Genomic DNA, 26,733 nt, shown 5'->3' on the forward strand with positions numbered 1-26,733 from the left:
TGGTGAAGTTAGTCGACGTGTCGAGGAGAACCCTCCGCCTTACAGCAACAGCCACAAAACCCTTAAGCAATGCTTACATGATCTCATTTATATGTCGCAATCCATATTTGTCGTCATACTCTCTCTCCCTCTTCCCCATCTTCCTGGTCTTCAATTGCTCGCCTCCTACTTCTCTATTGATAACTACAATGTCTTTGACTAAGATTGTTCCGTCTAAGCCCATCAAGCTCTATTGCAGCATCATGTAAGTTTCTCTGCATTCTTCCCTGGCAGAAACGCACTTGTGCTTTCGCTCGAATTGCTTATTAATTACCCATAATAGTTGCCCATGGGCGGCGCGCACCTGGATCGCCCTCACCCAGGCGAACGTCGAGTTTGAGTACATCGAGATTGACCTCAAGAACAAGCCCGAATGGTTTTTGAAGGAAGTCAACCCTGGCGGTATGCTATCATTGCCTTGAACTATGTCTTCGACGATGATTACTGATCTATCTGATAGGCAAGGTTCCTACGCTCAAGTATGGTGACGATTACTTGATTGAGAGTGCCGTCACCACTGAGGTATCTCATTGTTTTTTCATTGAAAATGATGTTTGTTCTGTTTGGCTCGACTAATATAATCCACAGTTTGTGGCCGACTTACTTCCTGAAGGTATGCTGACTACTTGGATATCGAAGGATACCCACTAACACGCATTATCAGCAAAATTGCTTCCAAGTGACCCTTTTGAGCTTGCCCAGAGCAGATTAATGGCCGATCGTTTCATGGAATTCGTCTTTCCTGCCTTCCGCAAGGGTCTCTACCAAGGTGACGTCGCTGGCCTCAGCGCGGAACTCTTTGATGGAATCGAGAAGTTCGAGCCGTACTTGATCAACGCAAAGCCATTCTTCGGAGGCTCTGACCACCCTGCTCTTGGTGTGTATAATCTTTATCTGGTGAATTGAATGCGTAGTCTGACTGCTAGTTTAGCTGAGATTTTGGTTGCGCCTTTTGTCTCTCGTGTAAATATTCGTCTGTTTTCATTGATACAACAATTAGCTTTCTGACTTTCTTTTTCAGCTTTATCTTGCTATTGAGTCCGGTCTTGTTGATTCAGCGACCTCTACCAAGCTCGCCACGTATGTTCTACTATCTAATACGTCTTTGTAGAATCTTCAGACTAACTCTTCTGCTTCTGAAAAGTGACCCTAAGTACGCTTACTTTAACACTTGGGCTAAAAATCTGATTGCATCTCCTGGCGTTGTTGGCACTTTTGATAAGACTACCGTATGTGTTCTTTGTTATCTTCTAAACAGAATTGATTCTGGATAATGCTAATAAGCTATTAGAACCTCGAGCAAATCAAGGAACGTCTTGCTCCTAAATGAACATCGTCATCAAACTATAAGGGTTAAGGTTCTAATATAGCAATGACTGATGTTGTGCCCAATATTTGATGGCCATCTTAATTCACCTCGGTGGATGTTTTTTTTGTAACTTGCGAAAGTTAATCTCCTATTATTGTAAATAATTTCAGATCTCATAGCTATTGGTCAGACTATCACCAAAAGGTTTTAAAATTTATTCCATTGCCCTTCTGATGAAATACCTCTTTGGTGTATCGTAGGATATAGTATATAGTATATAACCGACTAATTACCTCATAATTAACGGTGTTTGGCCGAGAGAAGCCCTAAGCCGCAATCGTTGTGTAATGATACCCATACTACCTTTTTTAATTTTTTTTATCTAATCAATGTAATGTAAACTTGAATGTTTTACCAGCTTTCATAAATGATGAAAAGATACCGTCAAAATTCACAGCACGAATGATCTAAGTTACAAATACCCAATTTAAACAGAAGATAGAACGCTAGTATAAAAGAACTAACCAATCAAGCAGCACAAAGTTTCACATACCTGCAGTTCACTTCTGATTTGTATATTGTTTGCAAATTCAAAGCAACATAAAAGGATCAAGAGAAAAGGCATAAGGATCGAGAGAGAATACAAAAGATTATGCCAGAGTATACGAAAAATCAACATAATAAACGCCAGCATACAGGTAAAGCAAACTGCCAAAGCAGACAAAAGAAAGGTAAACAATGAATGCAATAACGAAAAAACTCAAGGAGGTGAAAAATCAATCAGAATTACATTAAACTCTCTTGATACTAGCAGAACTCTCACAACACAAAAAAATCTCATGGTAATCATGACTAATACAACATAAACCTCACGAAAATGCGTATTAGAAGCGCTGTATAGTGCATGTACAGCTCATACTCATGATATTGCACATAGCTGTGTCAGCTAAACTTGTGTTTCGAAAATTTCTGTGATGAATTATGCAGAAAACATTCAAGGAGATAGTGGAGATCCTGATTCATTTCGTGCCCCTGGTCGAATTAATCCCGCCGTGGCTTTTTGGTCTATAAAATAATTAGGAACAGGCATTTGTGCTAGAATAAATAAGTAAACTCACCATCATTCCAAGATAAGCAAGCTGCAATAAGCTGTAGAACTTCAAATCGTTTTGTATCGCTTCGTGGAAGACTCAGGAAAGATAAAAGAAGGTTCGTGATAAGTTGGCTAGATATTTATCAGTTTTAAACTCCTCCAAAAAAATCAATATAGGACAATACCGATTTACGTTCTCTTCTGGACCACCCTTTTTCAACAGACGCAGAGCTTTTGTCAGGTGCTCGTTAAGAATGACAGCTAAAAACCTAGAGTCAAAAATTTGTTGCTTTGGAAAATAATTAATAAGCCGTACCTTCATGTCTAAGCTTGCCAATAAGTAATGTCTTTTCCTTGACCTCCTTCTCAAACGGCAGCATTCGCTCAAGATCTTCTTTCGTACTCTCAAGCTCGGTCTTCAGTGTCGTCGCCTCCTCCATTAATGCTGATTTTTCTTCAGAAAGACTATCAATTTGCGCTTGCATCTTCTCAACTATATCATGCAGCTCATTTTTACGCTCGACTTGCATAACTTCGATAGCTTGCCGCAAACTAATCACATTATTAGCCATATCATCACGCTCCCTGGCTATACTATCATAGTCAGTCTTTTGATTCTGCCATTGCTCTTCTACCTCTGCCACACGCTCCACAGTCGCAATCCGCATTGTCTTTTCTTCCTGAGCAATAAGTTTCCAGTCTTCTGCAGATCTCTCAGCATCTCGCAGTTGCGCTTGGAGCTGCTGCTCGCGAGCAATGAGTTCACTTCGTTCACGAGATAGCACGTCCTGCGATGCCAAAGAAGACTGCCGCACGCCTGCAAGCTCTTTTGATAATTTATCTGATTCCTCAGATGCGGTAATGACTTCTTGCTGCAGTGCAGTGATGGTTTCTGAGAGGGCTTTATTCTTCTGTTCGAGGTATTCGATGTTTGTTTTTTGCCGAGCAATCTCAATCTAAATAAGTTATTAGTCGCCGTTCAAACCGTCAAAAATCTTCAAAACACAAAAAGGTTCGTACAGAATCACTTTTGAGCCGATCACCTAACGAACTGCGAATATGCGACACCTTGCCAAGCAAATTCTTATACTGTGCTTCAGCTTCACTCTTCGCTTTCTCGGCAGCCTCCAACTTCGCCAGTATCTCGTTTTTTTCTTTCAATCTCTCGTCCTTCTCTTGCTCACTCTCGAGCGAAAGTGCAGCAAGCTTGTCCACCAAAGCCTCTTTCTCCTGTTTCAATCTACTCAAATCCTCTTTCGCCTCCTCAGTCGACACCCGAGACGAAGATGGGGTATCCTGCTCTTCATATTCCTCCTCTTCTCCAGCATTTATGCCGTTTGAGCTCTTCTCGGAGTCATCGGATGCATTATCAGGCGCATGCTGCTGCTGTTGCGGGGAATTCTCGCCCTCCGAGTCGTCTGCCATCCTAGCTGATTATGCCGACGCTGGATAGCTCGGTCGAGTGAATATTCTCTTGTCAAAAAGTCCCTCCTATCAGATCAAATAAAATCCAATCAGATATCAAATCAAATCAAAGAGTCGCGGCAGCTTTCAACAGAGTCAGAACTCTTGTCGCGGGGTTTACAAGGACACTGCTCTTCACATATTAAGAAATCTCAACCTGATAATTACCCGGCTCAAATGCGGCTGATTTGACACGTGCCACGCTCACCAGCAAAGGTTTATATATTATATAGTCTTGTTAGCAATCACTTGCGATTATATACACATAAAAAGACACTGTAAAATAAAGCAATGTCCCAGTTATTCAAGAATAATCTGGAGCCGAACAAAGAAGATAAAAAAAAGTGAACTATAAATCAGAACAAAACAATCCAATGTACCAATACAATGTGCTCCCTGTGCCAAATATACCCGCTCCCGCAGCAATAGACCGTTCGTTCATTTTGCACCCATCTAATCCCTGACTAACAAAATTCTTGTGTATTGTAGCAGCATGCTGCTAAAGAGTATGACATTCTAGTATCAAACTGCTTAGTCATCGGCCTGGTCTTCCATCTCTACTCTAAGTTCGTGGCAGAGATCAAAGCACTGTCATATGTCAGCATCTAGCATTTAACAGAAATATGGGAGAATTTACAAACCTCAGCAAGAAGGGCATTAAGAAGACCCTGACCTTCAGGAATCGCATTCCCAATCATAAACTTTCCATCCACACGTAAATTGTCGATCGACGCAAGTTTCATCTGATACGGATAGAGCTCGCGCGTAGAAGACAGTCCACCCATCCGCTTCACCTCCATCAAGCATTTCCGAACTGTGCTCAGCTGATTTTGCACAGGCATCAACGCCTCAGATACCGGTTCACTAGACACCAATAGCCTGTAGATTAAGGCATAGCACCGCCGCAACAAATACAGGAGAACCTACAATTAGGTTAATATCTCGATGCCAACCCCAACATCTCTATACTATACACTTACAACCTGGCCCTCAGGAGCGTTTCCCTCAGCATCGAGAAATGAACCATTGACTCTCATATCATCAATTGACTGCAGCTTTTGCTGGTAGTTGTATAAATCGGTTTCACGTAGGGTCCACCGGTGAGTCAGCATCATACCTTCGAGTTGATTCTTCATTTCGACAAGCTGGTCGTAAAGTGGCCGTAGACTATCAGCCACCAATTCTTTTCGAGCCAGGAAATCATTCAGAACGTTATGGCACTCCTCGAGTAAACCATTCAACAAGTTTTGTCCGTCGGGAATATTTCCATCGGGTGACAAAAAATTACCATCGACCCTGGCGTTGTCAATCTGTCGGAGCTCTTCTTGAAGCTTCTTTAGTTCAGTTACATGCAGTTTAGGCATCGATCCAACGGATATAATCTGTCGCTTAATTGAAACAAGCTTTTGAAGGGTAGGTGCAAGTCTGATTCAGTATGTCAGCGATTTCGTGGTGAACAGAGAGCGTAAATAGAAAAAATGCAATATCTTACTCAGGCGACACAACCGCTACTGACTCAATTAATCCTTTCAAAGAGATTTCTATTGCGCGAAATCAGTATCATCAAAAAAAATATCAAGCAAACTGTGAATCATACCACAGACGTTGGCTTTTGTTCTGATAAGTTGAATTATCTCAGCGGACTCGGTTGGATCATCACGCTCGATGATGTTCTCGATCTCGTTCAGGCGATCCTGAATTGGCTTTAGATCATTCTCAGAGTATACTCTACTTTCGCAAAGATGATCCAGCAGACGCTAAAAAAAAGTCAGCAAAAGCGATCAGATCAGCAGTATCAAATAAAAAGAAAGTGCGTACTTTCACGGTGGTCAGTGAAGCGTATGTCGCTGGAGCAGTTCGAGTCAGCCCGACGGTAAGAAGAGAAAGCGACAACAATTGAAAAACATCATCTAGAACGACATCGACTACGCGTAAAAAATTATAGGTTAGACAAGAATCATAAGCATGAAGTTGTTTGATCGTTAAGAACTCTCTACCTCTATTCTGTTCGTCGTGAAGACTCGGCTCTTCGCGGATATGATTGATCTTGCGAACTTCAACAATTATCTGATCATAAATAGAGCTGATATCGCTGGACTTGATATATCTATGCAGTACACTATTAGCTCTGATAAAGAGTAGTAATGCATTCCAGCTAATTAAACATACGTTGAACGATCTTGTTTGATTGCAGTCAGTTTTTCGCGAATCGAGATAAGTTTCTGCAATATTGCCGTCTCGTTCGCAGGGACTATCGGGGCCCCCATGATGACTTGTTTTGAGTATGTATAGCTTGGTGTGGGAAGATGGATGGTTCGCGAGGAAGACAGCGGAGTAGTTGGGACTCCGAAGCTGTCTCAATTGAGCACGATCGGGCCATGCAATATAACCCTAACCTACACTGTAAGGCTCCAATCAGCTCAAGGTGCCAAGCTCCAGATCAAAGTGAGCTTGGCTTCAGCAGTATACAATTTAAGAACATTCTTCCTGATTGGCAGTTTCATTTTTTTAAAGAAATGTAAAATACATGAACAAACAAGTGACAAAAGCAGCCAGAAACAGTAGATCATTATTACAAGCAACGTGAGCTGATAGAGTACCACACACACACCCAAGGACAAAAACAACAAACAAGCAAACACAAATCACCCCCATAGATTGCACTACACCTAGAGAGCTCAAGTTTTCTTGAACTGCATTTCCGCCATCAGCGATATGTGACTAATAAAATGACGATGTTAGAATCTGTGCCTCAAATATACTAAACGTAACTTGTACTTACTCGGACGTGAAGTGCGCATTCGGGAATCCAATAACCTTGGACATATACTCTTTGTCTGGCTCACCCAGAAGCCCTGTCACAGACAGATTGTTGGCAGAGTACCAGATATAGTCAATTGACTCCGTGAATGTCGGCGTGCAGTTCGTGAATGAAAGCTCTCCGATGTTTGAATACGCAGATTTCAGAGTGAACGGGTGTTGAATACCGTCTGCGGTGAACTTTCCATACTTAAAGCCTTGCATGTCATTGTGATCGCCTTTGACATCTCCTTGTGTTATCAACTCGTATACGCCACTGTCAACAGTAGAGTTATAATCACCACACACAACCATCGGAATTTGAACCGCAGAGTTGTACGAGTTCTTATGCTCTTCTGACTTCATCTTTGCAAACTTATTACCCATCTCACGCATTTCGCTCATCAGCAAACCCACCTGCACAAGCTTTACGTCCATTTGGAGTGGATCCCAATGAAGATGCGTGTTACCGACAATGAGCCGGTTACCAGTCTTGATATGCTCGAGGAAAACAACAATTGCCACGTTGTCTCTGGTCGATATTCGATTATAGATATCAGGGAACTTACTGATCGTTTCGTTCTCCCACAGAAGCTTGAGAGCGGATTGGTTATACTCAATGTGCTGTTTATCCATCAATTTGAAGACGGTTTTTTTGTAGAAAATAGCGCAGCCATCAACTTTCTTACTCTCCTTTGCGCCCATTGTCTTAACTCTTGTTTTGGGCCAGTAGTAGCCGCCATAATCTTTCAAAAGCGGAGTAAGAAACTCTTCAAAAGTTTCACCGTCAACTTCTTGTAAGCAGAACACGTCGGCATTATATCGTAATAATTCCTCTTGAAGACGATTTTTTCGATATTCCCAAGTGAGAGCCCATGATGGACAATACCCGTAAATACCGGTATACCTGTCGCAAAGAATGTTGTAGGAGACTACTGAAAAAACTTCGTCTTTGTGATTCTGCGCGTCTTCGTCAAGCTCAATCCAGTCTCTTTCCGCTGGACTCGCCGGTGCTGTTGATAAAGTTAGCAACTAAGAAAGCGTCACAGCATCTCGGGAGAGAACTCACCTGGACTGTTATCTCGAAGATCAACAATAACAGCACGAGTACCTTCGCGAGCCATCAGTGACTTGACAGATTCCGGTAAAGGATTCCCTTCGATTCCAAACACCTCCAACTTGTATAACATCCCCATTTCTGACGGTAGACTTCCTATGTTATTATCAATTATAAGCAACATTCTGAGACTGCGCAACAAGCCAATTTCGGGAGGCAGCGAAGTCAACATATTTCCGCTGACGTCTAATACAGAAAGCTGACATAGCTTGCGAATTGCGCCAGGGAGTAAAGTAAGTCTGTTGTGGTTGATGTAGAGCTTATCTAAAAATTGATAATTAAACAGCGATACATTAATGTTTCGCAATCCCTGACCTCCCATATCAAGCGCCGACCAATCCTGACGATGATCATTTATTTCTTCAGCGGCAAGAGCCCGCCCTTCAATATCTGCAGAGTCAACTCGGGCGTGAGCCACACCATATGATTTGAAAGAAACACCGGTAAGCAATGGAGTACTGCCATTCCCAGAAAATTGCAGATCCGTCATTCCAGATGCCGTCGCAGTTCCGCCTCGCGAGATGGTGGCAGCCGCCCGTGCATGGTGATGCGGAGAGCTGCTTTGCCGCGAGGTCTGAGCCAGCTGAATCTGGTTCTGCCAGTGATTCGTCGAGACCATATATATTTATTTTTTTTATGTCTAATTATGATAAAAGTCCTTTCGATGCTTAAATGAGATAAGCGTCGCAAAAGAATTCAGGACGAGCAAGAGTGGGCCAGAAGTAACGGAGGAGGCATTGATTGATGAATACTGCGTGTTCGGTAAATAATTAATCGCATTGATCAATGATTGAATATAAATTCATTATATCAATAAGTAGGAGTGAACTTACCAGTTACAAGATATAGGGCGATAATGATAAATGATAATGTTGATGGAAACACGCAAGTTTGCTTGTTGGATTAGAGATGATTCGCTGTGCAAATCACAAGTGTGATCTGATCACAAGCTATGTAGGCCATGTAAATTGGTCTATATTTACTCATTCTTTCGCAACGTGAAATTAATTTGAGTACAAAATAAATACGATATTAGATTAATTGAAGCATACGGTATTGAAATGTACAAGCGAATAGAACCGAAAGAAAAAAATAAGCTCGGGTAGTCTACGTGACGGCTTTCGTGATTCATTATAACTAGCCAGCACCAACGTGAAAAATACATATTCCCGGTGTTACACTATTTTATCGAATAGTATTATTATATGGATTAGTACAGGCATATTAGACCAAATGTGTAACGACACAATTGAAAACGCACGAATTACTATTAATCGTAGTATTGACGCTTCATGGCTCGGTACTTGCGTAGATGATATAACGCTTCGATTTCTGTTAAGAAATAACATTCTTAATTACAATTGAAGTGTCCAGTATTAAACAGTAAACCCTACCTTTCTCTAGAAATTCTGCAAATCTCAGTTTCTGCTCGATCTGTTTGTCGTCGGTTATATTGGCATTATTCATGAAACCTGAATGCAGTCTATCGCGGAAAAACTGATAACCACGTCTACAGTCACACATTAAAAGCAGTCAGCGATAGTGAAGCTTAACAAATCTTAAGAAAAGCATACGGATATTCACGACCCATGTATAGGAGTTGCTTGTACTGTCGGATCACTTTGTATCTAAGTTGGTTGGACGCAGCCATGGCTGCGGAGTTGATTTCGCTCTCTTTTCAGGGTTCAGCTCATATCGGATCAGAAGATTTGCATAATGTATATTAGCAAACAGATATTGCGCACAATCTGAATTCAAAGATGTCGACAGATCACCTGGAGTTTGAACAGAAGTTGTAACGTAAGCATGAGGTTATCGTACTGTCTAGTCCGTTTTTTATATCTGGGAACTGTAGTAGTCTACGGCCGGCAATAAATATTCAGCGCTAATTGGTCATTGACTTATGGCAGTAGCTTGTTTCTACTGCTTGTAGTTTGCAATCGATGAGTGAGAGCACTACAGCAAGTCACGGAATCTATAGATCTGATCAAATCAGTCAACATATTTTCATTTTACAAGTGGTGTTGATCATCTGAGTCAAAGGTACTCTTTGTGATCTCGTAAAACGCCAAACGTAGCGATAAACCATTTCTTTACAGGAATATCTCACACTAAAACGATGACTATTAGCTTTAAGTAGTGATCCTTTCATCTACACTAAAGCGTCTAAACAAAAATCTTTTTCTCAACCGTATCGTAGTTGTTAAAGTACGATGAGAACAGAGTGCAAGCATATTCGACATCTGCAGTACCACCAGTCTCACGAATTGAATGCATCGATAATTGTGGGTTACCCAAGTCTAAAGTACGAGTTCCCAAGAGCGATGCGAGAGCTGGACCGATGGTAGATCCGCAAGAAGAGTCATTACGGACAACAAAAAGTTGCAACGGCACCTTCTCAATTCTAGCGATCTCCTCCAAAAGAATAATCCCAGGAGAATTGGTCGAGTAGCGCTGGTTTGCGTTGATCTTGATAACCGGTCCCTTGTTCATTTCCGGGCGGTGGTTGGATTCGTACTTGGACGCATAGTTAGGATGAACGGCATGTGCCATATCGGCAGAAAGAAGAAAAGACTTTGCACACGTCTCCTCATAGAAGCTGCTGATCGCTGGGGTCATTGCCGAGGCATCAGCACTTGCTTCACCAGAAAGGCCAGACAGACGCTTGATGCTGTAACAAAATATCAGCAAATTTTGAAAAAAAAAATAAGTGGACTGGAATTGCCATACACTGAAGGTAAGAAGTTTGATCGTGCACCCTGCGCACTCTCGGAGCCAATCTCTTCGTGATCGAAGCAAGAGATGAGACGAATAGTGGAGTCTCCATCAAGAGCATCGTCCGCTGCCACTGAGTCAATAAGACCGCGAATGGCGCTGTAGGTCATCATCTAGGTTTAAAAATAAATACGATTCAATCACAAGAAAGACATTATAATCCATACCTGATTGTCTAGACGCTGGGAAAAGATAAATTCATCAGATAGACCACCGAACGTGGAAGGTTGTGTATCATAAAGAACCAATTCAAAATCGCGCACGTAGCTGATAGGGACATCGGCCGCTTCAGCAAGCATCCAAATCAACTTGGGCTGATGACGGGAAGTCATTGTCGAGAACGGCATAAATTCATCATTGTCAGCAGCAGTATCGACTGTTTCTTCGTCGCACTTGTTGATCATCTCCGCGGCGAGACCGGCAATAGGGAACAAGTGCGTCTCTTTGTTGAATTCAAACTTGACCCGCACATCAGGGTCGAGATGTATAGCCAGGGTCGGGATTCTCAAGACTGAAAAGAACATATTAGCTACCAATAAAAAGATCCAGTATCAAGGCAACTCACTGGGCTTGTTAATCTTGATCAACTTGGGAACGTGATCACCTTCATCATTCTTGACATAAACTCGACCCGCAACACTGAGATCACGGTCAAACCAAGTGTGCCTTAACTCAAATTAGCAGGCTAATATCCATCGTTATTTCAGCTGAACCTACCATAAACCGCCACCGTATAATTCAACGCCGACTTGCAGATATCCCTCGGCACCTTTTTTGGAAACAGGTTTTAAACTGAAATATGTTAGCCACTTTGGTTTTAAAACTGGATGAACTGAAAACTATACCGGAGAGTAGGACTGTCAGTGTGCGAGCCGACAATAGCAATGCCATTCCCAGGAGCCCAATTCTTGCCAACACCAAAGGCGATGAGACTGCTACCATTGCGAGTGAGGAAATACTTTTTGCCCTTCTCGACAACGCCAACCCAAGAATCGCGCTCTTTTAGTTCAATAAAACCGGCATTGAGCAAGAGCTTCTTCGCGTTGTCCACTACGTGGTATGGAGTTGGCGAACCGTTGACGAACGCGATGAAGTCTGCTGAGAGATTAGTACGTGTATTCAAACGTGAGTTAGTAGCTGTACGTTGATATTGTACGTACCAGATGCGTATGCTTTGGCACGAGACATTCTAGTAACCATGAGCAACAAACCAACGGAGGTCAAAGTGTTTGCGAATCAAATAGATAATATTGACAATTGCGGCACATGGCACTTATCTGCAATGTAAGCATCAGTGTTTGTACTGCTTACTATTTAAGTGTATAGTACCCGCTAGCTGCACTAGCCACGCGAGGCTGGCGATGACGAGGCGCACGGGCTCTGTTTGCTTGTTCACCACGCAACACACTATTTTTTTTCTTCTTCTGATGAGGATCTCTTTCAGTTGCTGATTCAGTGGTCTATATTAATATTATTTAGTACTGAGCTGCTTATGTATTTTTATTGCTGATAATAATGCCGCCAGAAGAAGGCAGACATGAGCCTGTGTCGCCTTTCTCATCCACCAACATCGACCGACTGAGTGCTTCCCCACATAGGAAGCGCATTCGGATATCTTATGGTGATCGGTATGTTCGTATATGACCATATTTTTAGTGCTACTCACTGACTAGCTATTGGGCTTAGGTATATCCCGAACCGTGAGAGTGTGAATTTACAGGCTGGGTTCAGCCTAAAGCCAGAGAGTTCGGCAACTGACGAGCGAGTGCCCACACGATCTAGTGAAAACGAGCTCGACATTCAAAGAAGTAAACATATTTGGGATTAATTTCACATCTTTCCTGACTTAGGAGCTGACTTTATATTGCAGTTGAGGAAGCGAATCGGACGTTCACAGAAGTTTTACGATCCGAATTATTTGGCGATGAGGTCCCATCAAGCGAGCCCGGTCGCACACCACCCCCAGTCAACACAGAGTATTCAAGCAATGGCTCAGTAACCCCGCCTCGATCTCATCCTTCTGCTCCTTCGACCCCATCTCGCAATCTATTCACATTCATGTCACCTTCTGCAAGACGAACTCCAACCAGACAAATAAACGGTGCAACTCTTGATGTTGAAAACGAAGCATTTTCTCTATCACCGGTTCGCTTTCAGTCTCAAAAAATGCTTCTGTCTCCGCGAAAACAACTTAGGTCAATATCCAAAGTACCTTTCCGAGTTCTAGATGCTCCCGAGCTTGCCGACGATTTTTATCTAAACCTTGTTGACTGGTCGTCATCAAATATTCTCGGTGTAGGACTCTCCCGATCAGTCTATCTTTGGAACGCGGCGAGCGGAGGAGTTAGTAAACTTTGTCAGCTTCCAGAAAACGATCTGGTGACATCGGTTGCTTGGCTCCAGGAAGGTAAATATTTAGCAGTTGGTTCGCATCGCGGTATTGTTCAGATATGGGATGCAGAAGCCGAGCGTAAACTGCGAACAATGGATGGCCATTCTTCCCGAGTCGGATCATTAGCTTGGCATGGACATATCCTGTCATCCGGTAGCCGAGATAAATCTATCCTTTTACGCGATGTTCGGGATCCAGGATCATATTTTCGTCGACTAACAGGTCATAAACAAGAGATTTGTGGCCTCAAATGGAGCTGTGAGGATGACAAGCTAGCATCCGGAGGAAACGATAACAAGCTATTCGTATGGAACAGTACGAGTGATACACCATTGCTTAAGTTTACAGAACATATTGCAGCGGTCAAAGCAATTGCTTGGAGTCCACATCAACGTGGTATTTTGGCATCCGGTGGCGGTACTGCTGACCGACGCATCAAATTTTGGAATACTATGACAAACAGACAAATTAACGAGATTGATACCGGTAGTCAGATTTGCAATTTAGTGTGGTCAAAGAACTCTAATGAAATAGTATCGGCTCATGGGTATTCGCAAAATCAAATTGCAATTTGGAAGTATCCTTCTATGAGACAAGTTACGGCTCTTACCGGCCACACGTGTCGAGTTCTCTATTTGGCCATTAGTCCAGATGGACAGACCATTGTATCTGGCGCAGGAGACGAAACGTTGAGGTAATGATTTCGTGTTGTGGTTGCTTGACAAAAGCATTGCGCTAACTATCATATTGTAGATTTTGGAATGTTTTCGGAAAGGGACGGCCCGAATACCGTGAGGTGACGCTGTTGGATGCTGTCCCTCAATTGAGGTAGTATATATAATCACTATAGACTGAATCTGTATATCATTTACAAAAATATGTAAAATGGAGAATTATAAATCTTGTATCTTAATATGTAACGAGAATGCCTTGTTCATTTTATTATACAATTGGAATAACTCTATAAAATTAACCCTCTGAAGCCACATTCCGCTCCAATCTTGCCAACATAGCATGATAATCCGAGTCCTTCTTCTTCTTCGCAGCCAACTTCTCTCTTGAAATAAAGGCGTTGTCCTTTCGCAGCTCGCGCAGTGCACCTTTACGCTCTTTCTTGACTTGAGCTTTGAGCTTACTGATTTCTTGTCGCTGCACATTCGGATCGTAAGATTTCTTGTCAACGGAGTAATTCTCTTCAAATTTAGGTGCGTATGTAGGAATCGGGATCGGCTTGTGCTGCTGAAGCATGAGTGGCTTCCTACTCAGCGTTTGCAAGTTGATCAATCTGCGAAGCTGATTGGTACTTTCGGTGACTCGCTCGCGGATCAAACCAAGTGCCACTGACCGCTTTTTGGAAGCTGATATCTCCGAAGATAACGTATCAAGTAAAGCTAACGAAGGAGAAAAAATCTCTTTGTATGCATCTTTCCCCTTCCACAGAGAAGCGAATTCGAGTAAACTGTCTAAATCAGATTTGAAGGTGGATAACACAAGTTGCTTTTCCGCTGGAGTAGATATTTTTGAAATATTGGTATCGGTCATAATATCAGATACCTTCAAATTTCTAATTGAGATCCCCTTGCTAGACCCTTCAATCACGATTTTTGCAGGATTCTCGGTTAGTGGAAAACCTTGCGGAGCCGACTCTTGCTGAATAAACGAAAATATGGAGTGATTCAAGTAGTTGACGGCCTCCGGAACATATCTCTTGGAAAGAGTTTGGTATTTTAACGATAATCTGGCTAAAAGACTTGATGAGGCGTAGTCGCCTAGAGTCGAAACCGGAAATTGAGAAAGATGCTGACCAATTAAGAGCATTGCAGGCGTAGCTACAAGATGGAAATAATCTGAAGTCGAAAATATCATACCGATCAAAATGAAAGAAACCATATCCGATGGCAGTGGGTAATCTGTTACCTCAGAATTAGAGATGGCTGACTGTAGCCGCTGTCTTGTAATCTGTAGCTGCGATCTGAAGCCCAGCGCCATCTCCTCGGGGTATGACTGTGTAAAGTCATATATTTTTTTGACAAGTTTGTTGAAAAGCTCTTCTGAAACATCAGAACTATCGTCTGCTATGGTTGCTGCATGCTCGATCAAAAGTGGCCCAAATTTCTACATCAAACGTTAGTCAGTGCACGCAGCAGCTCTAGAAGTCAAATTCTATTACCATTAGCTTTTCCTTGTTGCCAGCAGCAAGACTGGGATGATATAGAGTCATGATGCGATCAATAATAACCAACTGCTTATCAATACCATGAGCTTCGAAAACTTCAAGTAGCTCATCATACGATGACGGGCAGTTATACGTAAACTTCAATCCTGACTTGATATCATCTTCCGACAGCTCGACACTCGGTTTGCTCCTTCGGGTAGATAGCGGAGTAGCATTTGTAGAAGTAGACATTCTCTCGACGGTCTCTGCCTTCTCATCAGAACTTTCGTCGCTACCAGCTGCTTCGAATTCATTGCCATCTGCAATTTCTTCTTCGCTCTCAGAATCTCCTAGGCCCCTACCAAATCCAAAATCTGCAGCATCGTCCAGCTCAAAGTCATCTTCAAGATCATCAGCGTCCGGTTTGCGTGAGTTGCGCTCGTCATCCTCCTCCGTGATCTCGCCTCGCATTCTACGTAACCGCTGATCTTCAAGCTCTTTAAGCTGTTTAGCTCTCTCCTCTGCAAGCTCTTCAGTTGTCTTGGTACGATCACTCGGCTGTGCACGACGGTCAAATCCGAGCTCTCGTACATTTTCATCGTATTCAGAATCTTTTGCGGGTGCCCTCTCAGTTTGTTGAGAGGGTTGAGCAGTTGAACCGAATAGAAGAGATCGTAAGTCGTCCATTTCGCCATCAAGTTCAGCAATTTGGTCCTGATCTTCTTCTTTAGCCTTTTGCCTCTCATGTTTATACATTTTCGACTTGGCAATAACTTCTTTCATGACTTCATTTTTCGATTTTTTCCGCTCAGGCTCGCCATCATCTTCAGAGTCGTCTCCTCGCCGTTTTAGTCCTCCGGTTGCATCACCAAGGCTGAATTCGTCGTCAAGTGAAAGAGACTGACCAAAATGTGTTAACCTGTCCCCTCCAAAGTCGCCGTCGTCGTCATCGCCTTCGAGATTAAACAGTGATGAGTTTCGCGCAGATCGAGACTGTCGCTCGCGAGTGAATCGCTCAAGCATTCTCTCTTCAGCTGTCATGTTTGGATCATGCTCACCAAATCGACGATCTACAATGGCGCCGACCTTGTTTTTCCGTTCCAGCTCATTTTGCAATGTTCTTCGGCGCTAGAAATTCAAATCAGTATTAGCCTAATTCGACGAGCCGAGCAGCTTGTGTCAAATTTTGATACTACTCACATTTTCCTCACCAATTTGCTTGCTTAAACCAGGCCGACCTGTAGCACCTTGGACCTTTCTACCTAAAATATCACCGTGCTTTTGCCGAGTTGTTTTTACCTCGAAAGGATTAAATTCGTCGCGAATCGAGGAAAGAAGATTATCTTTGTCTTGTCTAGACGCAGCAGGTACTCTTCCCTTTTTCTGCTTCTTTGTGTTAGTCTGGCCAGTCAGCCCACTAAGCTTCAGACGTTCTTTCAGCTGTTTCAGCTGAGATTTTGCCATCTTTTCGAATGAATGGATGTTTATGTGCACCAACAGATACACTTAGTAGTCGAAAAATATTTTTATGATTAAAATGCGCCGCACGCTGAGAACTCCCAATCCATAGAGTTTATCTGGAATCTTATGAAAACCTGAATAATTTTTTCCAAGATCGTAATCAATTCATACTTTTATTGCTCATCTCTTCTCGTTTCATACCGTTATACCGGGCGATTCATATATCCTCGAAGACTTAAAATGCGTCAGAAACGTTCAAAAAATTATAGAAAGCAAATGGCGATCTACAGCCGTAACTTCCAATTTCGACAGCCTTTTCAAGTCCTAGGTAAAATCGATGCTATACGTGCTCGAGAAGATGTCTCAGGACAAGGCGTGCTAATTTATATGAATATAGTTGATGGAGATATTGTATACGATGCTACAAAATATAAAATGAATCTACCAAAGGCGCTAGAAGGAGTTGTACAAGGCACGATCAAGCCCAGTATGTACTCACGACAGAGCTACTCCTATATCGAAAGTATTTGCTTGCTAATCACAAAATTTTAGTGATCACACAGTGTTGTATCAAATCATTATATGACAGAGGATCCGACGCTAAAGAAGCGATAGAAATTGCAAAGACATTCGAGCGTCGCCGCTGCAATCATCTCGAGACGCCACTTTCACAAGCAGAGTGTCTTTCAGCCGTCGTCAACATTAAAGGCAAGAACAAACATCGATACGTTGTTGCTACCCAAGATCCTCGAGTTCGTGGCCAATTCAGAGGAGTCTCTGCAACTCCGATTATCTACATCAATCGAAGCGTGATTATTATGGAACCGATGAGTCCAGCAACCATCGCAGCATCGAAGAGACTGGAGGAGGAGAAATTATCGGCGGGTTTGAATAATCCACGTTCTCGGACATGAGGAGAAACATGATTTTGCATTTACTAGTCCTTTGGATTCGCGCAATTATGTTTGTATATTAGGCTTATAACGGATTAAAAAAAAATGTAAAGAAAGGTTAACAGTAATTTACCAGGAATATTCAAATTTGAAAGTCACTTTTCACAAAAATTTTGAAGCACACTAGCACACTAAACACTTCCAAACGCGGCCACTTTCACTCAGTAGACGAGTACCATCGTCTCACAGCAGTTAAACTCTTGAATCTTTTCTAACAAATAAGCGATAATAAATAGAAAAGAGAGACGCTCCGAATATAGTATTTACAGAAGCTCCAACTTCAGAGTAGAAACTTCAAACGCGCGCAAAGAGATCGGGATCCTAGTTACATTGCGTCTGTTAATTTTCATCGTCTGGAACGGAATCTCCTCAAGCTCATCTTCAAGCAAATTCGCCCAAGTAACTCGCTTGATTGGCAGATTTGTCGCAAGAACACCCTTAGTCTTTCCTCCGATACTATCGTAAACACGCACAATCAGGTTTTTGCCTTCCTTGACGGGCAAATGGCCGCGGCTGACGTCGATATCATCCTCAGCACGTTTTACATTAGAGATGATGATGTTGGATGGACCTTCAATTGTGATAGATCCAAGAAGGTTTTCAGCGCACTGAACAATCTTACGTTCAATAAAATACGGATGCACTGGGTAGTTGTAATCGTAAGAAGCACGAACAACATCAGCGTTCATAGGGCCAGCGTGAGGCAAAATCGCATACTTCATAGTGTGATGTCCCATATCAGCATGTCCATCAGGAGCTTTCGGCGAGCGCAGCAAACTTAATCTCATTGTGTTGCCGTGGATGGCGAAACCGTACTTGCAGTTATTCATAACAGTGACACCATAAGTTGACTCGGACAAATCAGCCCATTTGTGACAGCAGACTTCGAACTTTGCAACATCCCAAGAGGTGTTATAATGCGTAGGTCTCTTGGCAATACCAAATTGGGTCTCGTAATTTGCGGTATCGCAGTGCACGTCAACATTAAATTCGGTCTTCAGGAACTTGTGAATCTCATGCCACTCAACCTCGGTCTCGATGTCGAGGTAAGATAGAGCAGTGATTGGGCCAAGATCGGCAGATGCCGCCTGAGGAGCGATCGATGCGTCAAGAGAGATTGTCGACTTCAGCCAACTCACCTCGGAGATCTTGATCTCTACAACAACCGACGCACGTAGAGGTCCAGTTTCTCCAACAGTCACCTTCGTATCGTCAAGATATTTGAATTTGTCTAGTGAATACACCTCGGTATCCCAAGCCTGGAAATAAAGAGGCTTATCGTCGAAAAGAACAAAGCGGTTAGCTTTGCCGCCGTCCTCAAGAACCTCACGCTCCTCGGTTTTGTCATAGAGACTAGTTATGACACCAGCAGTGATTGTAACTTTAAGCTTCTTGTTCTCAAGAACATACTTATCGGCAGCAATTTCGGTGAGCGAAACACTATTATCAGCCGTCGCTTTGATACCCTGGACAGGGCGTAGAAGATTGTTAACTCCCGTCTCCATCACCACATAATGCTTCTCACTCGCCGCCTTCTGAGAGTGCACCTTTCCGGTAGCGACACTGCTAGGCACTTCCAAAATGGCTTGTCGAGGCCAAGGAAGCGAGCTAACGCCAACAAATTCAGCGTTGCTGGTCTCCGGTGAGGAAGTAAATCCGAGAGCCTCTGCTGCTTCTTGCAAAAGCGCATTACCCTTCTCAGAAACCTCCGCGTATAGCTTTTTAACGTCGTCGTATACCATTTCGATAGCGGAACCTGGAAGAACGTCATGGAACTGATTTAAACAAACAATTTCCCATAGATCGTCAATCCGCTCAGTCGGATATTTGTAGTCAGGGTTGGTGGTAGTGGCAAGAGTAGCAAAGTACTCAATATCATGAAGAAGGATCTCAGAGGTTCTGTTGCCTTTCTTGGTGGCACTCTGCGTAGTGTAAGTTCCACGATGAAGTTCGAAATAGAGCTCGCCAACCCAGGTAACAAGATCCTTGCCGCTATTGGTAGACTGTTCAAGCTTATCAAAGTACTCATCAGCGGTATGACCCATCTTGACACGAGGTAGAAGGCCAACTGTATCAGAGAGACCTCGATAACGACGAAGTTTCTCAAGATGCTCGGCAGTGGGACCACCACCCCCGTCACCAATACCAAAAACAAGAAGTCCAGTCTGATCCTGCTCCAAATTTTTGTGGTTTCTGAGCGAGCCCGCGACTTCGTGGAACTCAACACGAGATGTGTATGTGTTCGCGGGAGGCATATGACACAAAACTTGACTACCATCAAGCGCAACCCAGTTGAAAGTACTATTGGGAAAAGTGTTGATGTTGTTCCAGCTCAATTTTTGAGTTAGGAAACGAGACATTCCAGCGCCACGGCAAACCTGAGGTACTTGAGGCGAATATCCAAAAGTGTCAGGCAGCCAGTAAGTGACGGAGCGCTCACCAAAGTTACTCTCAAAGAAACGTTGTCCAAGCAACATCTGACGTACCAGAGCCTCACCAGATGGCATGTTCGTGTCGTTCTCGACCCAAGAACCACCAATGTAGTTGAACCTGCCGTTCTTGACTTGCTCTTTTATTCTTTCGAAAAGCTCAGGATACTCGCTCTTGAGCCATTTGTACTGCTGGGCCTGAGAGCACGCAAAGTGATGCTCGGGATAACGACGCATAAGATCAAGTTGAGAAGCCCAGGAACGAGCAGTCTTACGGCGAGTCTCTGCGTACGGCCAGAGCCAAGCGGTGTCTATTGACAAGTTAGTCGCACAGTCAACGCTGCAGGATTCAGGAAAGTTACTCACCAATATGACAGTGGCCAATGCAATAGACAAAGTCTTTCTGACCAGACTGGTAGACCTCAGAAGAGTCAATGGCAGAGCCCAGGTAGGACTTTGTGATTTCACGACACTTGAGAACTGAAGCAGGTTCTTCCGGATCAAATGCGTTCATGACATCGTTGCAGACTTTAAGAGCAAGGTAGCTCTCCCAGGAGTCTTGATCAAGCTGGCGAGCGGCATCTGCAATAATTCCAAAATCAAGATAGAGAGCTCTAGCCTCGTGGAAAGGTGCAACAAGGTCAGCATTCGAGAGTTCGAACCAGCGACCCGGATCCGGAGGCTGAATTTGGTCACCGTCACCATTTCCAAACATGCCGTTACAAGAAGCTTCAAGGTAAAACATATGCCATGCGCCATCGCGAAATTCCTCTGGGATAGGCCAGTGCGGACGCTCATCGTCACCAGTGAGACCTTGCAAAGGCATACCGTCGGCAGAGTACACAAGACCTTCATTGTGGTTTTCCCAGTGCCATTCAAGCTGCTTGTTGCTAAGCCACGGTTCAGTCTGGGGCACTCTTACATGCACTCGAAACCAATGCGTACTCCACGATGGGCCAAAAGCCTCGCCCTTTCGCGCTGGACGGAACTTGCCTTTGATGGCCTCATCAAAGTGCGGGCGAGCAAGGTCGGGGACTGAATAGACCTCAAGACGGACATACTCTTCATCTGAAGTGCGAGCCTCGTCGAGAACACTAAAGAAAATGTTAGTAGAGATGCTAATGTAGCAAGTAGATGTGACGTACGAAGGAAGGTTGAGGTCTCTGTAAGGGCCAGTGCTGAGAAACTGTTCAATCCGACCTTTGTAAATATCGCGAACTTTCTTCGCAATAGGCTTGTTGTTAAGCTGAGAGTAGTCAGGGGAAGGAGCCATTGCAGGTGTATTTTCAATTTGCTATCTCGAGACACCTTGCTACAGTATACTTCCTAACTTTGTAACCGAGTTCTATTGATCAACTCGTAGCCGAATCTTATCAGGTACTAAACCCCTCTAAAACAGGTAGCTGACTACACCCTATAAGAATGTTACTAATCAAATTATTTACAGATTCAGGGGAAGCTTTACTCAAAAATATTTAGATACTCATCTCCTCTCAGCCCGCCTTACTCGTCAACTATGCCGTCCATAACAATACACCCGTCCACAGATCTATTTAGCTCATCAGGGCTAACATACCAGTCGCGTACTCTTCAACCTGTCCGGGAAACGGATGAAGTCGACGATGACAATGACATGCCAGATGTCAGCGGCAGCAGCGATGAAGAAGACGAGGGCCTGTTTTCACTTGATCCTGAAGCTGACGGGGAGGCCAGGATAACTGGAGTCGTTAAAGGAAAGCATATAGTTACTCCAGGAGAGCTTGTTACTTCAGACTCTACCTGGATGAGGTTAGTGCAGTTTTGAAGAATTTGTACAGACTTCGAATCACTGACTGTATTTTGCAGAGGGCATGGAACTTATTCAGTTGGCACATCGACATACTCCTCAGTCGCAGGCACCATTACTCGGGTCAACAAATTACTGTCGGTGACCCCTCTTAGAGGGCGATATGTACCCGAGGTCGGAGACCACGTCATTGGCCGGATTATTGATGTCGGCACAAGAAGCTGGCATGTCGACATCGGCGCAAAGCAGGCTGCAGTTCTCATGTTGGGGTCAGTTAACTTGCCCGGTGGAGTTCAGCGACGAAAGTCCGAAAGCGACGAGCTTCAAATGAGAGTATTTTTGAAAGAAGGCGACTTGCTTAACGTATGTACAAGAGCTCTTAAGCTATTTACCATCTCTGCAAGCATACTCACAATTTTCATATAGGCAGAGGTACAAGCAGTTTTTACCGATGGTGCCGCGTCTCTACATACTCGCTCTCTTAGCTACGGAAAACTGCGCAACGGCTATTTTTTCTCTATTCCTTCCTCCCTGATCATTCGCTCCAAAATTCACACAATCGAGCTTCCCGGTGGCGTGGATCTCGTGATGGGCGTTAACGGGTACCTCTGGCTGCGAAAGCACACTCAGCAGCTTGGCGAGCAAGGTGTCAGCATAACAAGGCTAGCCGAAGAAGCTGGATGGGAGATTTATAGTGATGAAAACGAATACATTGCCCCTAGCATCAGAGAGACCATAGCTCGATATGCAAATGCCATCAAAGCACTGGAGTATGGCGAAGTGGGTGTTAGCGAGGCGCGAGTCATTGCTGCATATGAGGCTAGTAAAGAATATAAGGGCGTTGGCGATATGGTTGAAAATGATGCAAAGCGACGAATAGCTCAACAGGCGTTAGTTTTTATACAGTGATTTAAGATTATAAAAGTTGTATATTAGCATTGTAAAATTTATATACCAGCAGCAGTTCTATAACAGTAAACTTCCACCTTATTTCTAAATATTGTAATATCTAATTTCCCTAGAGAGGCCCATTGCTCAATTGACTATTTGATCCTCTTGCTCTCAGTATCAGACGCAATTATGACTGAGAAAGCTGTAGCAGAAAATCGAGGACCCGAAGTCTAGTGGTTACTTCCTCGCATTTTATGCGATGTTCCGTCACTCACTGCGCGGCTCCAAGAATTTATCGATCCAGTACGCGGAAGATTATCTATTCCTCTTGTTGGCTTCAGTAGATACCTAGAAAACGTAAAAGATAACACTCACTAGAAACCCGACTAAACCGAATCATGGTAGTTGTAAGATGCTTGCTTAGGAGAAGTTGCGAGCGAGCAGTTAGCCACAGGCCACCCCCCATTGCTATCTTCCAGTCTCCACTTCTTCCGTTTTGGATACTTTAGAAACACTGATTACCCTAAATGAATTTTCCTCGGGTGAAGCTCGCTTGCTCAACTCGCTGGAGCGTGTAACATGTTGCGGTTCACTAGTCTCCTCCTCACTGCTCAGTTCATCCGGCTTTATTTCTTTTCCTTTGCGACGAAATAGCTTCTGCAATTGTCCTGTTGACTAGTCAGCCATCCGCTGTAGCGTAGATTGAAAACGCAAACTTACCTCCCACGTTCACTCCCAACCACGTTCGCGGCGCCCTCTCTTCCTCTGATGGCCATTCCTCGTTTAACACAGGGTAAATTAAGTCTCGAGTCCGAAACGAATCCTGCGACGGATTAGTCTCATGACCCGAAGCAGTAGTCAGTCGCAGTTTAGGATGTTCAGATTGTTCATCAATCCCTGATACCAATTCTTGGTCGGTCCGGGTCCGTTCGATAAACGGATCTATATCTGTTGCAATAAATTGATTTTGAATTGGTACTCGATCACGAGATCTTTTGGGCGATCCTGATGATGAAACAGTGGTGTTCTTGCTATGCCTCTCAGAATGCCGTTCCGTCCGCTTCATAAGTTCAAGCTCTCGCCATTTTTCTTCATTCTCCAATCTGCGAAGCTCATTTTCTCTCTGAAGTGGAGTCATTATGAGAAATCCATTATCTCCAGAACTGTTATTTGCTTTAGGGACAGTTGGAATTGGTTGGCGCTGTTTTCGGACACGAATTTCATCACGAGATGACTTGCGCGAGTTGAGAGACAATTCTGATTTCTGCTTTGAGGCTCGTAAAGGCTTAGATGGTATAGCATTGTCCATGATTCCTTCAGGTTCACTGAACTGCGAGCGGCCATCAATATTTTCCGCTGGAATGTTATACAATCCTGGGATATGCATGCCGTTATATTCAGGACTAGTACGGACTCTTCGGTCACGGCGGTGATTCGTTCGGGCACCGCGAGACTCTGATGATGGCTCACGATAAGACCTCAAATGCGGAAATGCATCTGACAAACCAGCTGGCTGGTCAGTTTTCTCTACTCGAGATAAAATCTCTGCGAGTCTGCGTATCTATCATTAGCAAGCACAATAGGCACAACCTTTCGAATACACATACAGTCGTTCAACTCTAAGTAAATCAGAGTTTGTCTTAACTCCGCTGAAAGTTCGTCTCATGATACTTTTCGCCAAAGATGTCGTAGGTCTTGTATAACGTTGAGCGGCAGACGAAAAGCCCATGTCGGAAAAAGAGCTATTGACCTTATCTATAGCACTTTGACTTTCTCTAGCTGTGGTCTGAAAAGCCGAAAGAATCTCCGCGTGGCTATAACTCATCATCTGGATTAAGTAAGAAATACCTGAAAGTATCTCCATGTCATTACTATGACGGTTTGCATCGCTTTCTAGAATCTAAGTAACGATAATCAGCACATTCCCCTTACAAAATTATGTTTGTACAAACCTACTCTTTTAAGTAATGCCGCTACGTAGTCATTTGATGAATCTTGAGTGTTAAGTTTCTTAATAGAAAGACAATCCCGCATTGTCGTGCACGCCTTGCCATGATCCGGACATTGCATTTCAGCATCTGAATTATCAGGCATATATGCAGATGGACCTTGGACTCTAACTCCTACATTTTCCTGTGTGTTGCTTCTGCTTCTGCTTGTGCGCGTCATCTCGGCATTTTTCATGCGCTGCAAGCTATCGCGCCGATTAGATTGCGCAATCGCCGCAATATCAGGGTACAAGTTCTGCAAACTATGAGAATTAGGTAGACGGGTAGCCTCAAAGGACTCTTCAGCTCCGCCGACAAAACTGAAATCAGAAATATTCCTGTTATGATTTGCTGCTGCACTATCTAACTCTAGTTTTGTAGTAGGGCAGGACGAAATAGATTTAAGTGATCCAGAGCTGCTTTTTAATGGTACTACATTTATTAGTTATAGAGTCAGATTCGTAATATTGAAAGCACATACCAGCGGGAAGAGGATGAAAACATGGGACAGAATCATACGTTGTGCCTGCCGCAGTATAGTAGGAAGCCGTATCGGCAACATCGTCGAGCTCTTCAGATCTAGGCCGATACGAGTTCTCTTCAATATATACTGAGTCGCTACTCTCTGCAAGTGTATTTCCGCGTGATCCTAAGGAAGAGTGTCGAGAAGAACGACGAGATACTGGAGTACTTTTTCCAGGAGTTTCATGCAAAACGGCTCTTCCTGTTGAATTGATAGAAACTAGCTCAGCAAACTCAAGATCTGTGGTCGGAAAATCAGGCTGCTCACTGGTGATGCGCGGTGGATCCATGCGAAATGGATCAAAGACTCGTGAATGAGCTGAATTGGCGCGAGTGCTCGGAGAGTCCACAATCGATGCAATACTAGGCACTCGCTGATTACGAGAAAACTCTCGTGATGAAGATCGTGCAATCACATCAGAACAATTGTCAGGTTTATTCTGTTTCGATTGAATTGAGTTTGTATTAGAGCGGCGATTAGCGCACTTGTAGTCAGAACTGGAGTACTGATCGCTCAAAGAAGACCGCTCTCCAGATTTTAAGGTCGGCCGAATTTTTTGAGAATGAAGTAAATTGTCAAACTTTATTGATTCAGCTTCCTCGACGACTCGAGACAATGGAGGTACGTTATCCAAATCAGACATATCCAAGCCAGTATGGTTTGTAGACCTTTCTGACATGTCTGGCGACGATATCGAATCTTGAGTTTTAATTTCACTGGAATGATTTTCACTTGTACTGCGACTATCGATTGAAGAGTTTGAAGCAGATTCATTGGTAGTCCGCATATTGTCAAGCGCTGGTAAGACGATGCGCCGAATGACATTGCTAATCACTGAATCTAGCATGTCAGGGTTCAAAGATACAGAATCATTGCGGTGAGGCTGAATGTAGTCAGTAGACTTTATGTGAGCAGCTGGCTCCCGAGAGTCATCGTAAGCTGTCTCGTGCGTCGGTAGCTGATATGAGGAACTGTCAAGAACAGGAGTAGACGTTGCTGCATCGTAGAAAGTGTCATCCCCTGGGTCCTCCAAAGCGTGCGAGTGCGACCGAGAACGGAGCTTGTTTTTTCGCTTCGTCCGCAAGTGCACACGAACATCAGGCTTCTGATCTTTCGACCTCTCGCTTGAAGAATTCTCAAAGTATTCGATGAGAACAGAAGCATGTCCTGACTTTTTCGGAGGCGAGGATGAAGTGCTGTCCATGTAGTTCGGCGAAGAAGTTCTAGTGCTGTAAGCACTGATTAAAACAGGGTCTGGTAGAGATCTGATCGGCTTTGCAGAATGCATTGGATACCAGAAGAGGAGGATTCTCGAGCAATTTAAAACAAATGATTGAAGAAAGATATCCGAGGCTGGTCAGGTCTTGTTTATCTCCAGGCGGCAAGCGACAGGGGTTTGTTGCGCAGCATCAAACGCCGAGTACTCAATGCGGCCATCTGCTCCCGAAACACGCACCCACCTCGCTCTTTTTCTCTTTGCCTTTGCATTATGACTGTATCTTGAACACAATGCGTCTAAATATTACTTCTGTTGAATAATGTTGAGGATACATCGATCG

At 43.7% G+C, this 26,733-nt stretch overlaps 12 protein-coding genes across 12 annotated transcripts; 4 read left to right on the plus strand and 8 right to left on the minus strand.

Annotated features, from left to right (window-relative positions):
* The first annotated feature begins 133 nt into the window (after positions 1-133).
* Positions 134-1,582, plus strand: V2V93DRAFT_369722 (thioredoxin-like protein). The gene is made up of 9 exons (XM_066910092.1): positions 134-244; positions 323-441; positions 500-561; positions 628-652; positions 704-916; positions 971-1,002; positions 1,061-1,119; positions 1,184-1,268; positions 1,331-1,582. The coding sequence occupies exons 1-9, from the start codon at positions 189-191 to the stop codon at positions 1,367-1,369; spliced, it is 690 nt and encodes a 229-aa protein (XP_066765687.1). The 5' UTR covers positions 134-188; the 3' UTR covers positions 1,370-1,582.
* Positions 1,583-2,342: 760 nt separating this feature from the next.
* Positions 2,343-3,866, minus strand: V2V93DRAFT_380298 (uncharacterized protein; the record flags this gene model as incomplete). Its single annotated transcript, XM_066912053.1, has 5 exons — positions 2,343-2,413; positions 2,467-2,573; positions 2,627-2,702; positions 2,758-3,397; positions 3,462-3,866. The coding sequence occupies 5 exons, from the start codon at positions 3,864-3,866 to the stop codon at positions 2,343-2,345; spliced, it is 1,299 nt and encodes a 432-aa protein (XP_066765688.1).
* A 186-nt stretch (positions 3,867-4,052) lies between these two features.
* Positions 4,053-6,235, minus strand: V2V93DRAFT_369726 (uncharacterized protein). The gene is made up of 7 exons (XM_066910093.1): positions 6,075-6,235; positions 5,903-6,012; positions 5,724-5,830; positions 5,503-5,662; positions 5,398-5,446; positions 4,886-5,330; positions 4,053-4,828 (listed from the first exon to the last, which is right to left on the minus strand). The coding sequence occupies exons 1-7, from the start codon at positions 6,170-6,172 to the stop codon at positions 4,511-4,513; spliced, it is 1,287 nt and encodes a 428-aa protein (XP_066765689.1). The 5' UTR covers positions 6,173-6,235; the 3' UTR covers positions 4,053-4,510.
* On the minus strand, positions 6,236-8,870 carry V2V93DRAFT_369730 (Endonuclease/exonuclease/phosphatase). The gene is made up of 3 exons (XM_066910094.1): positions 7,774-8,870; positions 6,688-7,717; positions 6,236-6,626 (listed from the first exon to the last, which is right to left on the minus strand). Exons 1-3 carry the CDS (start codon positions 8,438-8,440, stop codon positions 6,584-6,586), a joined length of 1,740 nt encoding a protein of 579 aa, XP_066765690.1. The 5' UTR covers positions 8,441-8,870; the 3' UTR covers positions 6,236-6,583.
* Positions 8,766-9,729, minus strand: V2V93DRAFT_240223 (uncharacterized protein). The gene is made up of 3 exons (XM_066907088.1): positions 9,396-9,729; positions 9,216-9,331; positions 8,766-9,153 (listed from the first exon to the last, which is right to left on the minus strand). Exons 1-3 carry the CDS (start codon positions 9,470-9,472, stop codon positions 9,092-9,094), a joined length of 255 nt encoding a protein of 84 aa, XP_066765691.1. The 5' UTR covers positions 9,473-9,729; the 3' UTR covers positions 8,766-9,091.
* On the minus strand, positions 9,550-11,784 carry V2V93DRAFT_397707 (peptidase M18; the record flags this gene model as incomplete). Its single annotated transcript, XM_066912542.1, has 7 exons — positions 9,550-10,492; positions 10,552-10,709; positions 10,764-11,107; positions 11,162-11,262; positions 11,314-11,388; positions 11,442-11,733; positions 11,757-11,784. 7 exons carry the CDS (start codon positions 11,782-11,784, stop codon positions 9,988-9,990), a joined length of 1,503 nt encoding a protein of 500 aa, XP_066765692.1. The 3' UTR covers positions 9,550-9,987.
* Positions 11,729-14,039, plus strand: V2V93DRAFT_369739 (quinon protein alcohol dehydrogenase-like superfamily). Its single transcript, XM_066910095.1, has 4 exons — positions 11,729-12,224; positions 12,283-12,404; positions 12,467-13,682; positions 13,742-14,039. The coding sequence occupies exons 1-4, from the start codon at positions 12,112-12,114 to the stop codon at positions 13,818-13,820; spliced, it is 1,530 nt and encodes a 509-aa protein (XP_066765693.1). The 5' UTR covers positions 11,729-12,111; the 3' UTR covers positions 13,821-14,039.
* V2V93DRAFT_405313 (nucleolar protein 14) lies at positions 13,907-16,656 on the minus strand. Its single transcript, XM_066912652.1, has 3 exons — positions 16,344-16,656; positions 15,159-16,271; positions 13,907-15,103 (listed from the first exon to the last, which is right to left on the minus strand). The coding sequence occupies exons 1-3, from the start codon at positions 16,605-16,607 to the stop codon at positions 13,958-13,960; spliced, it is 2,523 nt and encodes an 840-aa protein (XP_066765694.1). The 5' UTR covers positions 16,608-16,656; the 3' UTR covers positions 13,907-13,957.
* A 42-nt stretch (positions 16,657-16,698) lies between these two features.
* On the plus strand, positions 16,699-17,707 carry V2V93DRAFT_369742 (Fcf1-domain-containing protein). The gene is made up of 3 exons (XM_066910096.1): positions 16,699-16,932; positions 17,002-17,091; positions 17,157-17,707. The coding sequence occupies exons 1-3, from the start codon at positions 16,845-16,847 to the stop codon at positions 17,516-17,518; spliced, it is 540 nt and encodes a 179-aa protein (XP_066765695.1). The 5' UTR covers positions 16,699-16,844; the 3' UTR covers positions 17,519-17,707.
* On the minus strand, positions 17,547-21,309 carry V2V93DRAFT_369744 (glycosyl hydrolases family 38 N-terminal domain-containing protein). The gene is made up of 3 exons (XM_066910097.1): positions 21,132-21,309; positions 20,353-21,080; positions 17,547-20,297 (listed from the first exon to the last, which is right to left on the minus strand). Exons 1-3 carry the CDS (start codon positions 21,257-21,259, stop codon positions 17,821-17,823), a joined length of 3,333 nt encoding a protein of 1,110 aa, XP_066765696.1. The 5' UTR covers positions 21,260-21,309; the 3' UTR covers positions 17,547-17,820.
* A 310-nt stretch (positions 21,310-21,619) lies between these two features.
* V2V93DRAFT_324085 (uncharacterized protein) lies at positions 21,620-22,681 on the plus strand (the record flags this gene model as incomplete). The annotated part of the gene is made up of 3 exons (XM_066907458.1): positions 21,620-21,774; positions 21,832-22,135; positions 22,199-22,681. The coding sequence occupies 3 exons, from the start codon at positions 21,620-21,622 to the stop codon at positions 22,679-22,681; spliced, it is 942 nt and encodes a 313-aa protein (XP_066765697.1).
* A 450-nt stretch (positions 22,682-23,131) lies between these two features.
* V2V93DRAFT_397717 (uncharacterized protein) lies at positions 23,132-26,462 on the minus strand (the record flags this gene model as incomplete). Its single annotated transcript, XM_066912543.1, has 5 exons — positions 23,132-23,331; positions 23,384-24,216; positions 24,271-24,563; positions 24,620-25,083; positions 25,133-26,462. 5 exons carry the CDS (start codon positions 26,460-26,462, stop codon positions 23,132-23,134), a joined length of 3,120 nt encoding a protein of 1,039 aa, XP_066765698.1.
* Between the last annotated feature and the right edge of the window lie 271 nt (positions 26,463-26,733).

The sequence above is a fragment of the Kockiozyma suomiensis genome (assembly GCF_038497685.1).
Source record: "Kockiozyma suomiensis strain NRRL Y-17356 unplaced genomic scaffold V2V93scaffold_7, whole genome shotgun sequence".
Lineage (NCBI taxonomy): Eukaryota > Fungi > Ascomycota > Lipomycetes > Lipomycetales > Lipomycetaceae > Kockiozyma > Kockiozyma suomiensis.